At 42.9% G+C, this 11,968-nt stretch overlaps 1 protein-coding gene across 9 annotated transcripts in view; it reads right to left on the bottom strand.

Annotated features, from left to right (window-relative positions):
- Window positions 1–4,914: 4,914 nt before the first annotated feature.
- Window positions 4,915–11,968, bottom strand: part of LOC118400122 (protein kinase C-binding protein 1-like) — a 31,060-nt gene continuing 24,006 nt past the window's right edge. For all 9 annotated transcript variants that reach the window (XM_052473334.1, XM_052473336.1, XM_052473337.1 and 6 more), the window contains 6 exons: window positions 11,407–11,916; window positions 11,068–11,261; window positions 9,656–9,736; window positions 9,466–9,544; window positions 6,385–6,624; window positions 4,915–6,260 (listed from right to left, as the gene is read on the bottom strand). In XM_052473334.1, the coding sequence (XP_052329294.1) occupies window positions 6,085–6,260; window positions 6,385–6,624; window positions 9,466–9,544; window positions 9,656–9,736; window positions 11,068–11,261; window positions 11,407–11,916 (1,280 nt within the window). In that variant the 3' untranslated portion in view covers window positions 4,915–6,084. The remainder of the gene's footprint in view (window positions 6,261–6,384; window positions 6,625–9,465; window positions 9,545–9,655; window positions 9,737–11,067; window positions 11,262–11,406; window positions 11,917–11,968) is intronic.

Below are 11,968 nucleotides of genomic sequence, written 5' to 3'. Positions count from 1 at the left end.
GCATGCAGGCATTGTCATACTGGAACAGGAAAGGGCCTTCCCCAAACTGTTGCCACAAAGTTGGAAGCTCAGAATCATCTAGAATGTTTGTATGCTGTAGCGTTAAGATTTCCCTTCACTGGAACTAAGGGGCCTAGCCCAAACCATGAAAAACAGCCCCAGACCACTATTCCTCCTCCACCAAACTTTACAGTTGGCACTATGCATTCAGGCCAGTAGCGTATTCCTGGCATCCGCCAAACCCAGATTTGTCCGTTGGACTGCCAGATGGTGAAGCGTAATTCATCACTCCAGAGAACGCGTTTCCACTGCCCCAGAGTTTGGAACTTGGTAGTGTTGCAACCGAGGACAGATGATTTTTACACGCTACGCACTTCAGCTGTCTCGTTCTGTGAGCTTGTGTGGCCTACCACGGCCCTCCTCTCCATGCGCATCCTCTCTCCTTGTCTCCTGAACTAGAGAGAAATATTTGATCAGATACATTATGAAACATATTTACAAAAACATTTGAGGTTTTAATAATTATTAACTCTAACACACACTGAGGAAATAGTCTTAACTTACGATGATGCAGATATTGCCATCTCCTTAAAGCCAAGGCCTTGTGATAGACTAGCATCCTGTGCAGGGGGTGTACTTGTACATCAAGATGCCTCACACTACAGAAACCAGAAATAGGCTCCTGCTCCTATGAGTCGTTCCAGCTCGAACAAGCCAAGGCTTGTGCAAGGCTACTTTACTTTAAAGCCAAGGTAACGTATGACCTGCCCTGTGGGTGCTAAGTGATCATCATCCAAACCTGCCTTAACTACAGACAATAGTGTCTAATAAGTAGGCCTAGTCAACTTACCATGACTACTCTTATACCTGTAGCTATGTTGTAGAGTAATTATATAGCTTGCCTACCTGCAACAGGACATTAGACACTATTCAACCATGTGGAGCTGTGGAGTCAAGCCCAACACTTACAAACCCTCCTTTGTATTAGTCCTCATACTGTTAGCTGGGACAGAAGCCTGCACACCCCGTGGAGTTCCAGGAACAGGGTTGGTGACCAATGCCCTACATGCCATGCCCAGAATGCCTGACCCCAACTAACCCTTGTATAGGCAGCCCTACTATACCTAATAGCACTGATAGTCTCTTGTTATTGTGGTGTTGGCCATTAGATCACATGAATGCAGTGTTGATCTGGGTCTGGACTCAGAGCCCAGGGTCTTGGTCCATTGGTATTAATCCCTGAAACACAAATAAACCCATAGCCCCTAGAAACTTGTTGTGTAGATCTGGAAGTATTGGATATGTGTAAGCAATTTGCTGGTAGCTCCATCTTGACCTCTAATAGGCCAGGTTGGATTAAGGAAATGTCTTGTTGTGGTGTGTTGTCTTTGTATTTTATATATATATATATTTTACAGAAGCTAGTTAGTAAGTTCTCAAAACGAGCTTGCTGGAGCTCTGATCTTGACACTGCTTATATCTGCAATATAGTTACAAGCAGGTAGCTAGGTATACGTGCAGGTGAATGTAATATAAAACCACTTCTAACACTCTTTGCCCAGTTTATTAACACCGTAAATATGCATCACCCATCTAGCTACAGCAGCTAGCTATTTGCAGCTAAACAATCACAGCTGATCGTTTTGTGAATATAACTCGTGTGCATCACATTCAGGTTTACTTTGTTATAAAAAATATAAAAAACGTGAAATATTTGTGTTGCTAAGTAGCTACATTATCTATCTATCTATCTATCTATCTATCTATCTATCTATCTATCTATCTATCTATCTATCTGTCTGTACTCATTGCTGATGATCCATTAACCTCATCCTTGTGTCTTCTGTTAATAAGGTCCAAACACGTAAAAGACACAACCTATCCCCTCAAATTAAGTGATGACGTTTCATGACGTTTGACGAGAATACACTTCAAATCAAATCAAATGTATTTATATAGCCCTTCGTACATCAGCTGATATCTCAAAGTGCTGTACAGAAACCCAGCCTAAAACCCCAAACAGCAAGCAATGCAGGTGTAGAAGCACGGTGGCTAGGAAAAACTCCCTAGAAAGGCCAAAACCTAGGAAGAAACCTAGAGAGGAACCAGGCTATGTGGGGTGGCCAGTCCTCTTCTGGCTGTGCCGGGTGGAGATTATAACAGAACATGGCCAAGATGTTCAAATGTTCATAAATGACCAGCATGGTCGAATAATAACAAGGCAGAACAGTTGAAACTGGAGCAGCAGCATGGCCAGGTGGACTGGGGACAGCAAGGAGTCATCATGTCAGGTAGTCCTGGGGCACGGTCCTAGGGCTCGGTCCTAGGGCTCAGGTCCTCCGAGAGAGAGAAAGAAAGAAAGAGAGAATTAGAGAGAGCATATGTGGGGTGGCCCGTCCTCTTCTGGCTGTGCCGGGTGGAGATTATAACAGAACATGGCCAAGATGTTCAAATGTTCATAAATTACCAGCATGGTCGAATAATAGTAAGGCAGAACAGTTGAAACTGGAGCAGCAGCATGGCCAGGTGGACTGGGGACAGCAAGGAGTCATCATGTCAGGTAGTCCTGGGGCATGGTCCTAGGGCTCAGGTCAGTTGAAACTGGAGCACAGCATGGTCAGGTGGACTGGGGACAGCAAGGAGTCATCATGTCAGGTAGTCCTGGGGCATGGTCCTAGGGCTCAGGTCCTCCGAGAGAGAGAAAGAAAGAAGGAGAGAATTAGAGAACGCACACTTAGATTCACACAGGACACCGAATTAGGACAGGAGGGGTACTCCAGATATAACAAACTGACCCTAGCCCCCCGACACAAACTACTGCAGCATAAATACTGGAGGCTGAGACAGGAGGGGACAGGAGACACTGTGGCCCCATCCGAGGACACCCCCGGACAGGGCCAAACAGGAAGGATATAACCCCACCCACTTTGCCAAAGCACAGCCCTCACACCACTAGAGGGATCAAAGATCTCCGCCACGGCACAGCCCAAGTGGGGGGGGGGTAACCCAGACAGGATGACCACGACAGTGAATCAACCCACTCAGGTGACGCACCCCCTGCAGGGACGGCATGAGAGCCCCAGTGAGCCAGTGACTCAGCCCCTTGCAGGGCAAGAGGCAAGGGAGGATATTGTACCCTCTAGCTCGATTGTACATTGTATATAATCTATATATACTTGTGTTCCCTCATGTACTTTCTGTATTGATTTGTTGTTTAAAAAAAATTTGGCAAGGGAGGAAGGAATCATTTTTAAATGGGCCACCCTTGACTGGAAATTCGTCACACGATAATTATGTTTTCAGCCACGGGTAGCTTGTGGGTGGGTGCTTTATATTCGCTACAGTCAATTATGAGTGCATGTCTACTTATATTAAATATATAATTATTAATATACGCCAATTGTATGATAGCTTGCAAATTAATTCGCTAACTAACGTTAGCCTGCCTAGCTGGAACATCTGAAGAAGGACTTTTTATTTTTTTCTAGAAATTCCAAAAGATAACCAAACAAAAACATATTTACGAGACGTGTTTGTGCATTAGTCGCACAAATTCAAACGTATTTGCATTCGTTTTAATTACACTTGTATAAATTATGTTCACTTCAGGGCCTGAAACTCCCCATAATTCATATAACTTCTCCATTGATTTGGTTTTTCAGTTTTCGCGGACTTTTCTTAGCGGATGTGCGGTCGTCGCGAGTTTCAGGCCCTGAAGTGAACATAATTGTACACTCGCAAAGCCGAATGAAAACGAGGGTTGAGGGGATTGCTACGGGGATTCTATCAATGGTATAAAGCGAGGGTGTGTATTTTAAGTGTTTGGACCGTACTTTTAATCTACTGTACAGGGTTATGAATCCATGATGTCTTCACGGCTAAATCGCAAACTAGATTCAAAAAACCTAAACAAATCCGGACCAATTAAATATAACCGAAGATTTGTATAACTAACCCAAGATAGACCACTGCCCTTCGTTTCAAATGGAAGCAAATTAATCATAAGTGGACAGAACATGCAAGGAAGGAGGTTGGCAGAGACCGTCACGCCTATTGGTGCGTTATAGCATATATTTGCATTTTTCCTATAGGGATCGCCGACTCTGAAGTAAATTCGCACTTGCATTTACAAAAAAAAAAAAACGTTGGCAAATGGTAAAGTCTATAAAATGTATCCACTCTGTTCGTAACAGATTCTAGTTTTAGAAACGAAACTGTATTTTGATCAAGTGTTTTATCGATGAGAAAATTAGCAGAATGTCGGCCAAAATCCATCTCGCTGCATCTTCTCCCACTGCCGGCACTGGGCTTCCTCACCACCATATTTGATAGTGAATTGAAACGCCAACCGGATGCTTCACATTTATACATCCGATGAAATATCTGTCTCATTGTTCTATCTGTGCTAGAGCTACTTAGTTCGGACTTCACATACACATGTCCATATATGGCAAAGCGTTGGCAGCCTGGATTTCTTACCCAGTGATGTCCCTGGAACAGGGACCGCGTCCAGAATGTTGCAGACTATTTGCCAGATTAAGGAGAGCTGGAAGGTATGTGGCTATATTGCTCAGTTGTTACCACAGCGCCAATGAAGGCCAGGAGTGGAAAGATTCTGTCGGATTCCAAAACAAACCACAGGGAAGCCAGGGCATTGCCATATGCCATCTTGGTGAATATCTTTGTAGGCACACTGATGATTCCAAATCAAAATTCCAGGTCACACAGCAACATATTTGAGGGCATATGCGACCGAAATGGTGATATTTTCCAGGTCACACAGCAACATATTTGAGGGCATATGTGACTGAAATGGTGGTACATTAGAGCCATGCTGCTACCACTTGTTGAATAGCTCTCAGCCCAAGGACTCTATTCTGATAGGATGGGAACAATGGTATTTTGTCAAGGTCAGACAGTTTTAGAACAACACACTTTATTTATTTACAGAATGTAAACAAACATGAAATACAACAGAGTTCCTTTAGTCTCTTCTCTATACCGTGGCAGGGAGGAATGACTCCATTACAGTGTGCTGTAGGAGAATAGTTTGAAAATCAAATGGGGTTTCCTGCAGATGAGTGAATAAATTGTAGTAGAGTGTTCAAACCTGACGTACGAAGAGGTGGTCAGTTCACCGTAGCCGATCATTTTCAACCAAATACATTTATGTTTTTGTATCATCGTGTGGGAGACACGTAGAAAATGCAAGGGCTTTCAAAAACTAGTGTTGTATTCGGTTCCTTCTCAGGGCCTGTGTTTGCCATAAATATGGTTTATTTCTCAGTGACAACAATACAAGATGAAAGAGTATGAACACAGAAATATGAATACAGGACAAATGTCGGTTGCATTATGATGAGCGTTAGTCCTAAGGGAGGAAAGAAAAACATTCTGAAATGGAAAAGCTTCATATAACTATCTCTGTACCATATCTTAATTCAACAGGCAGTCCTTCAAACATTATCTCCTCAATAAAACTGTAGGCAACATTTCAGCATAAATAATGAATAAGTTAACATACAAGAAGGCGGTTGAAAATAATTTGTATCAACAATAATCTGAAGCCATGTTCCATTCTGGTCCATTCACATTAAATTTGGTCATCTGGGTGATCATTGACCAAACTGTCCAATTCTTTCACACAGTACCAAAACGTATTATGTACTCCCAATACAGTTTTATTAATATTACGTATAACAATAGATACACTTTCTGTACATCTGCCTCACACAAATTTGGCCATGAAAAGCTGCTTCTCTATGAGCTTGCAAAGTGTGTGTAATGCAAGGTGACAGTGATTAAGAGAACAGGTGGCGCTCTCTAGTGGTTACTTGTCCCATAGTACTTTGGGCATAAAGTACATCTGAACATGAGATGGAGAAGGATGATTATAGCGTTGGGGAAAGATGAAATTCTGGTCATGATCACTTAAAATAAAAAAGTATTTTGATACCTTCAGAGCAGCAGCTTGAAAAGACTAATGCTAACGAAACATGTCCATGTACAGTAGCTAAGAAGGTGTCGGTCTTTTATGTTACAGGTTCAAGTGTGATAACTCAATGCCATGGCAAGGGCTCAGTGTTAGGACAGACTGACAGTGACATTGTCCTTGCTTTTCTCCATGTTAGAGTCTTTGTCTGTGGGGGCAGATGCTGTCGTTACTCTGGGAGAAGTTTGACCACTGTTGGACTGTCCGGAGGCTTTGTTTGAGCCATCTGCCGTGGACCCTGACTCTTGCTCTTGCTGTGAGGCTGTCGCTACAAAAGGAGAACAGAAATATATAACTATGCAGTTGTAAGACAATTAGTACCTGTATTCCGATGGAATCAATGTTCTTTAACTAGTATACATCTAGCTTTGAATATGGCTGGTGTGTGTTACCTGATTGTGTGCAGGACTTCATGTGTTCTGGCCAGTGGGCTTGCTGGCAGGGGTAGTCACAGTAGCTGGTGTTCCAGCAGCAGTAGAAGATGGCCTCCTTCCTGCAGTTGGCACACCACTGTTTCTTTTTGGTCTCATCCACCACCTGCTGTTTCTCCACTTCTGTCTGCTTCTTTACCTCTGCCATCAGACGCTCCCTCTCCTGCTCCAGACTCTGCCTCATCTCAGCCATGGTTAACTCTGCACATGTACACACAGCAGAATAATGTGATTAATTCTCCTCAGTCAATGACATCCAGACGGGTTGGCTGACAACCTCGTGAAAATCGCAGTTGTGGAAAAAGTACCCAACTGTCATACTTGAGTAAAAGTAAAGATACCTTAATAGAAAATGACTCAAGTAAAAGTGAGTCACCGAGTAAAATACTACTTGAGTAAAAGTATTTGGTTTTACATTTACTTAAGTATCAAAAGTCAATGTATTTGCTAAAATATACTTACAGTTGAAGTCAGAAGTTTACACACACCTTAGCCAAATACATTTAAACTCAGTTTTTCACAATTCTTGACATTTAATCCTAGTAAATATTTCCTGTCTTAGGTCAGTTAGGATCACCACTTTATTTTAAGAATGTAAAATGTCAGAATAATAGCAGAGAGTGATTTATTTCAGCTTTTTATTTCTTTCATCACATTACCAGTGGGTCAGAAGTTTACATACATTCAATACATATTTGGTATCATTGCCTTTAAATTGTTTAACTTGAATCAAATGTTTCGTGTAGCCTTCCACAAGCTTCCCACAATAAGTTGGGTGAATGTTGGCCCATTCCTCCTGAAAGAGCTAGTGTAACTTGAGTCAGGTTTGGCGGCCTCCTTGCTTGCACAGGCTTTTTTTAGTTCTGCCCACAAATGTTCTATATGATTGAGGTCAGGGCTTTGTGATGACCATTCCAATATCTTGGGTTTGTTGTCTTTAAGCCATTTTTCCTCAACTTTGGAAGTATGCTTGGGGTCATTGTCCATTTGGAAGACCCATTTGTGACCAAGCTTTAACTTCCTGATTTATGTCTTGTGATGTTGCTTCAATATATCCACATCATTTTCCTTCCTCGGGATGCCATCTATTTTGTGAAGTGCAGCAAAGCAGTCCCACAACATGATGCTGCCACCCCCGTGCTTGACGGTTGGGATGGTGTTCTTCGGCTTGCAAGCCTCCCCTTTTTTCCTCCAAACACAACGATGGTCATTATGGCCAAACAGTTCTATTTTTGTTTCATCAGACCAGAGGACATTTCTCCAAAAAGTACGATCTTTGTCCCCGTGTGCAGTTGCAAACCGTAGTCTGGCTTTTTTATGGCGGTTTTGGAGCAGTGGCTTCTTCCTTGTTGAGTGGCCTTTCAGGTTATGTCGATATAGAACTCGTTTTACTGTGGATATAGATACCTTTGTACCCGTTTCCTCCAGCATCTTCACAAGTCCCTTTGCTGTTGTTCTGGGATTGATTTGCACTTTTGCCACCAAAGTACATTCATCTCTAGGAGACAGAACGCGTCTCCTTCCTCAGCAGTATGACGGCTGCGTGGTCCCATGGTATTTATACTTGTGGACTATTGTTTGTACAGATTAACATGGTACCTTCAGGCGTTTGGAAATTCAATCAGACTTGTGGAGGTCTACAATTTTTATTCTGAGGTCTTGGCTGATTTATTTAGATTTTTCCAATGATGTCAAGCAAAGAGACACTGAGTTTGAAGGTAGGCCATAAAATACATTCACAGGTACACCTCCAGTTGACTCAAATTATGTCAATAAGCCTATCAGAAGCTTCCATGACATAATTTTCTGGAATTTTCCAAGCTGTTTAAAGGCACAGTCATCTTAGTGTATGTAAACTTCTGACCCCCTGGAATTGTGATACAGTGAATTATAAGTGAAATAATCTGTCTGTAAAAAATTGTTGGAAAATGTACTTGTCATGCACAAAGTAGATGTCCTAACCGACTTGCCAAAACTATAGTTGGTTAACAATACATTTGTGGAGTGGTTGAAAAACAAGTTTTAATGACTCCAACCTAAGTGTATGTAAACTTCCGAATTCAACTGTAAGTATCAAAAGTAAAAGTATGAATAATTTCAAATTCCTTATATTAAGCAAACCAGTAGGCACAATTTTCTTGTTTAAAAAAAAAATGTACTGCTAGCCAGGGGCACACTCCAACACTCAGACATTATTTACAAACAAAGCATTTGTGTTTAGTGAGTCCACCAGATCAGAGGCAGTAGGAATGACCAGGGATGTTCTCTTGATAAGTGTGTGAACTAGACTGTCCTGCTCAGCATTCAAAATGTAACGAGTACTTTTGGGTGTCAGGGAAAATGTATAGAGTAGAAAGTACATTATTTTCTTTAGGAATGTAGTTCAGTAAAAGTTGTAAAAAATATAAATAGTAAAGTATAGATACCACAAACAACTATTTAAGTAAAAATACTTTAAAGGCCTACTTAAGTACTTTACACCACTGTGAAAATGATGTATGTGCATCATGATTCTGAATGGTCAGATAGCTAGCAACAAGCAGCTGCCATGTGGGGAATTGTAGGTGGCTCGGTTCAGCTCATTGTATCTTGTTATTGATTCCATGTCTTGTTTTAAGGTGTTTTGGCTGATTTCATGTCAATGCTAATATGGCAAAATTTGCTAGCCAGCTAACCAACAACTGCATTTGAGAAACAACAAGTGCTTATTGTGAAATTGCATGTATGATTTCAATAAACATTGTTTACGTGTTGTCAATGCTAATATGGCAACAAAAAAATGCTATCTAGCTTCAAAAATAGCAATGTATTTGAGAGACAAGTGCTTATTGTGCAACTGTATTTATGATTTCAATAAACATTGGAGGTGAATATTGTTTACGTGTTGTCAACAATCTAAGCCCGCCCTGTCTGTTTTGGCCCATAGTTGCGCACACGTCGGTTTTGTTGCTAAATAACCAACCCGTCTATACCGAGAGTCCTTTGACCCAGAATTGTCTGGGTCATCTGCAGTGGAAGCTTGAGTAATGCACAGGTCCTTACCTAGATTGTGCTTCATTTCTGACAGCTCCTGTTGATGAAGCCACTGCAGTTTTTCTATTTCAATTCTCAATCGTCTAATCTATGTGGGAGAGACAAGGACATACATTCACTCCCCAGAGTCATACAGCTAACTATTATATGCAGGGTGTTATTCAGCGCCTCTGAGAGCGACCAGCAGATAGATACATACCTCTGCTATTGTGTTCCCTGAAGTGCTTTTGGAAAGCTCGGTGTACAGCTCAGTCATCGTCCCTTTGATTGCATCCACTATCTGAGGAAAAAGGAGAAATGAAGCAAAAATGTCCAATGTACCCAAGAGACCGCTGACTAGTAATAACTTCATTAAATAATAACTCATATTTGATTGGTTGAGAATCTTTATCACACATCCATGCAATCTCCAAAGACAAACATTGGCAGTAGAATGGCCTTACTGAAGAACTCAGTGACTGTCAATGTGGCACTGTCATAAGATGCCACCTTTCCAAAAAGTCAGTTTGTCACATTTATGCCCTGTTAGAGCTGCCCCGGTCAACTGTAAGTGTTGTTATTTTGAAGTGGAAACGTCTAGGAGCACCAACGACTCCGCCTCGAGGTGGTAGGCAGCACAAGCTCACAGAATGGGGCTGCCGAGTGCTGAAGCACAAAGCTTGTCTGTCCTCGGTTGCAACACTCACTACCAAGTTCCAAACTGCCTTTGGAAGCAACGTCAGCACAAGAACTGCTCGTTGAGAGCTTCATGAAATGTGTTTCCATCACCATGCTCAATGCCAAGCTTCGGCTGGAGTGGTGTTAAGCTCCCCACCATCGGACTCTGGAGCAGTGGAAATGCATTCTCTGGAGTGATAAATCACGCTTCACTATCTGACAGTCCAACGGACGAATCTGAGTTTGGCGGATGCCAGGAAAACACTACCTGGCCCAATGCATAGTCCCTACTGTAAAGTTTGGTGTATGAGGAATAATGGTCTGGGGCTGTTTTTCACAGTTCGGGCTGGGCCACTTAGTTCCAGTAAATGGAAATCTTAACGCTACAGCATACAATGACATTCTCAATGATTATGTGCTTCCAACTTCGTGGCAACAGTTTGGGGAAAGCCCTTTCCTGTTTCATTATAACAATGCCCCCGTGCACAAATCGAGGTCCATACAGAAATGGGTTGTTGATATCGATGTGGAAGAACTTGACTGGCCTGCACAGAGCCCTGACCTCCATTCACCTTTGGGATGAACGCCGACTGCGAGCCAGGCCTAATCTCCCAACATCAGTGACCGATATCATGAATACTCTTGTGGATGAAGTGAAGCAAGTCCCCACAGCAATGTTCCAACATCTAGTGTAAAACCTTCCCAGAAGAGTGGAGGCTGTTTATAGCAGCAAAGGGGGGACCAACTTCATACTAATGGAATTAAATGTTTGACGAGCAGGTGTCCACATACTTTTGGTCATGTAGTGCATGTCAAATTGTCCCCCAAAAGTCTGTATGCTTCAATAAGCTCTGCTCCAAGCCCCAAACTATCGTAACATACTGATAGTGAGTGTAGTGTACATCCTTCAGCTTTTTTACTCTGCGGCCATCAGTCCAAGTCTTGCATACTCACTTTATTAGTGTACTTGGCTATGTCAGCTGCTACGTCTGCTGATGCGGTAGGGATCTGGAAGTCCCCTGCCATGGAGGTGGAGGGGCCACTGCCTACTCCGGGAGCTGCCATAATGGCCACAGAGGCTGGGATACTGGTCACCAGGGTAACAGCCGACGTGGACGTACTGAGTGGGGGGTCTTTCTGCTGGACAGCTACAGTAAACAACAACAATCAAAACTAATCATTGACTTCACAGTCATGGTATTTAGGCCTGCGGTTGCACTCAAATAGTTTTTTAGCTGTCTCCCCTTTTTCTGTAGTGTGCTAATTGAATTATCAACTAATACGGTGGTGTACCTTTGACAGATTGCCTGGTCTGGTACCGCGTGCTTTGGGAAGGTTGCTCTGGCGATAATGATGATGAAGATGTTGCAGATGCCGGCGTTTGGGGCAATTTTTGTGTCTGTGGCTGGTCAGGTGATGCTGTCTGCAGCTGAGGCGTATCTGGCTGCGGATTCTGCTGCTGCCGCTGCACCTTCTGCATGTGCCACTTCTGGGAGGACGTCTGGAACTTGTTGGTGGGGTTCCACACCACTGCCCGCTGCACCACCGGGACAGTCTCCCTGGGCAGCAGAGGGCGCTGTTTCTTTACTGCTGTGGTGGCGGAGGAGGCTGTGATGGGGGCTGTTGATGTGGCACTGGCCAGGGTGTTCGGGCCAATGGTGGTGGGAGCAGCAGTAGTGAAGGGCACCATGTTTAGAGGGATGGCTAGTGGAGACTGTGATGAATCTTTCACACTGGGGGTTAAGGAAGGGGCTGTGTTGTTTTGAGATGGAGTAAGGGCACTTGACAGGGTGGGGGCTTTACCTAGAATGGAAAGAAATTAATTAATAATAGCAACTATTATTTTTGTCAAATA

The sequence above is a fragment of the Oncorhynchus keta genome, chromosome 21, assembly GCF_023373465.1.
Source record: "Oncorhynchus keta strain PuntledgeMale-10-30-2019 chromosome 21, Oket_V2, whole genome shotgun sequence".
In the NCBI taxonomy this organism is placed as follows: domain Eukaryota; kingdom Metazoa; phylum Chordata; class Actinopteri; order Salmoniformes; family Salmonidae; genus Oncorhynchus; species Oncorhynchus keta.
The sequence above is the reverse complement of the archived record's forward strand: the minus strand, read 5'-3'. Positions and strand labels throughout refer to the sequence as shown.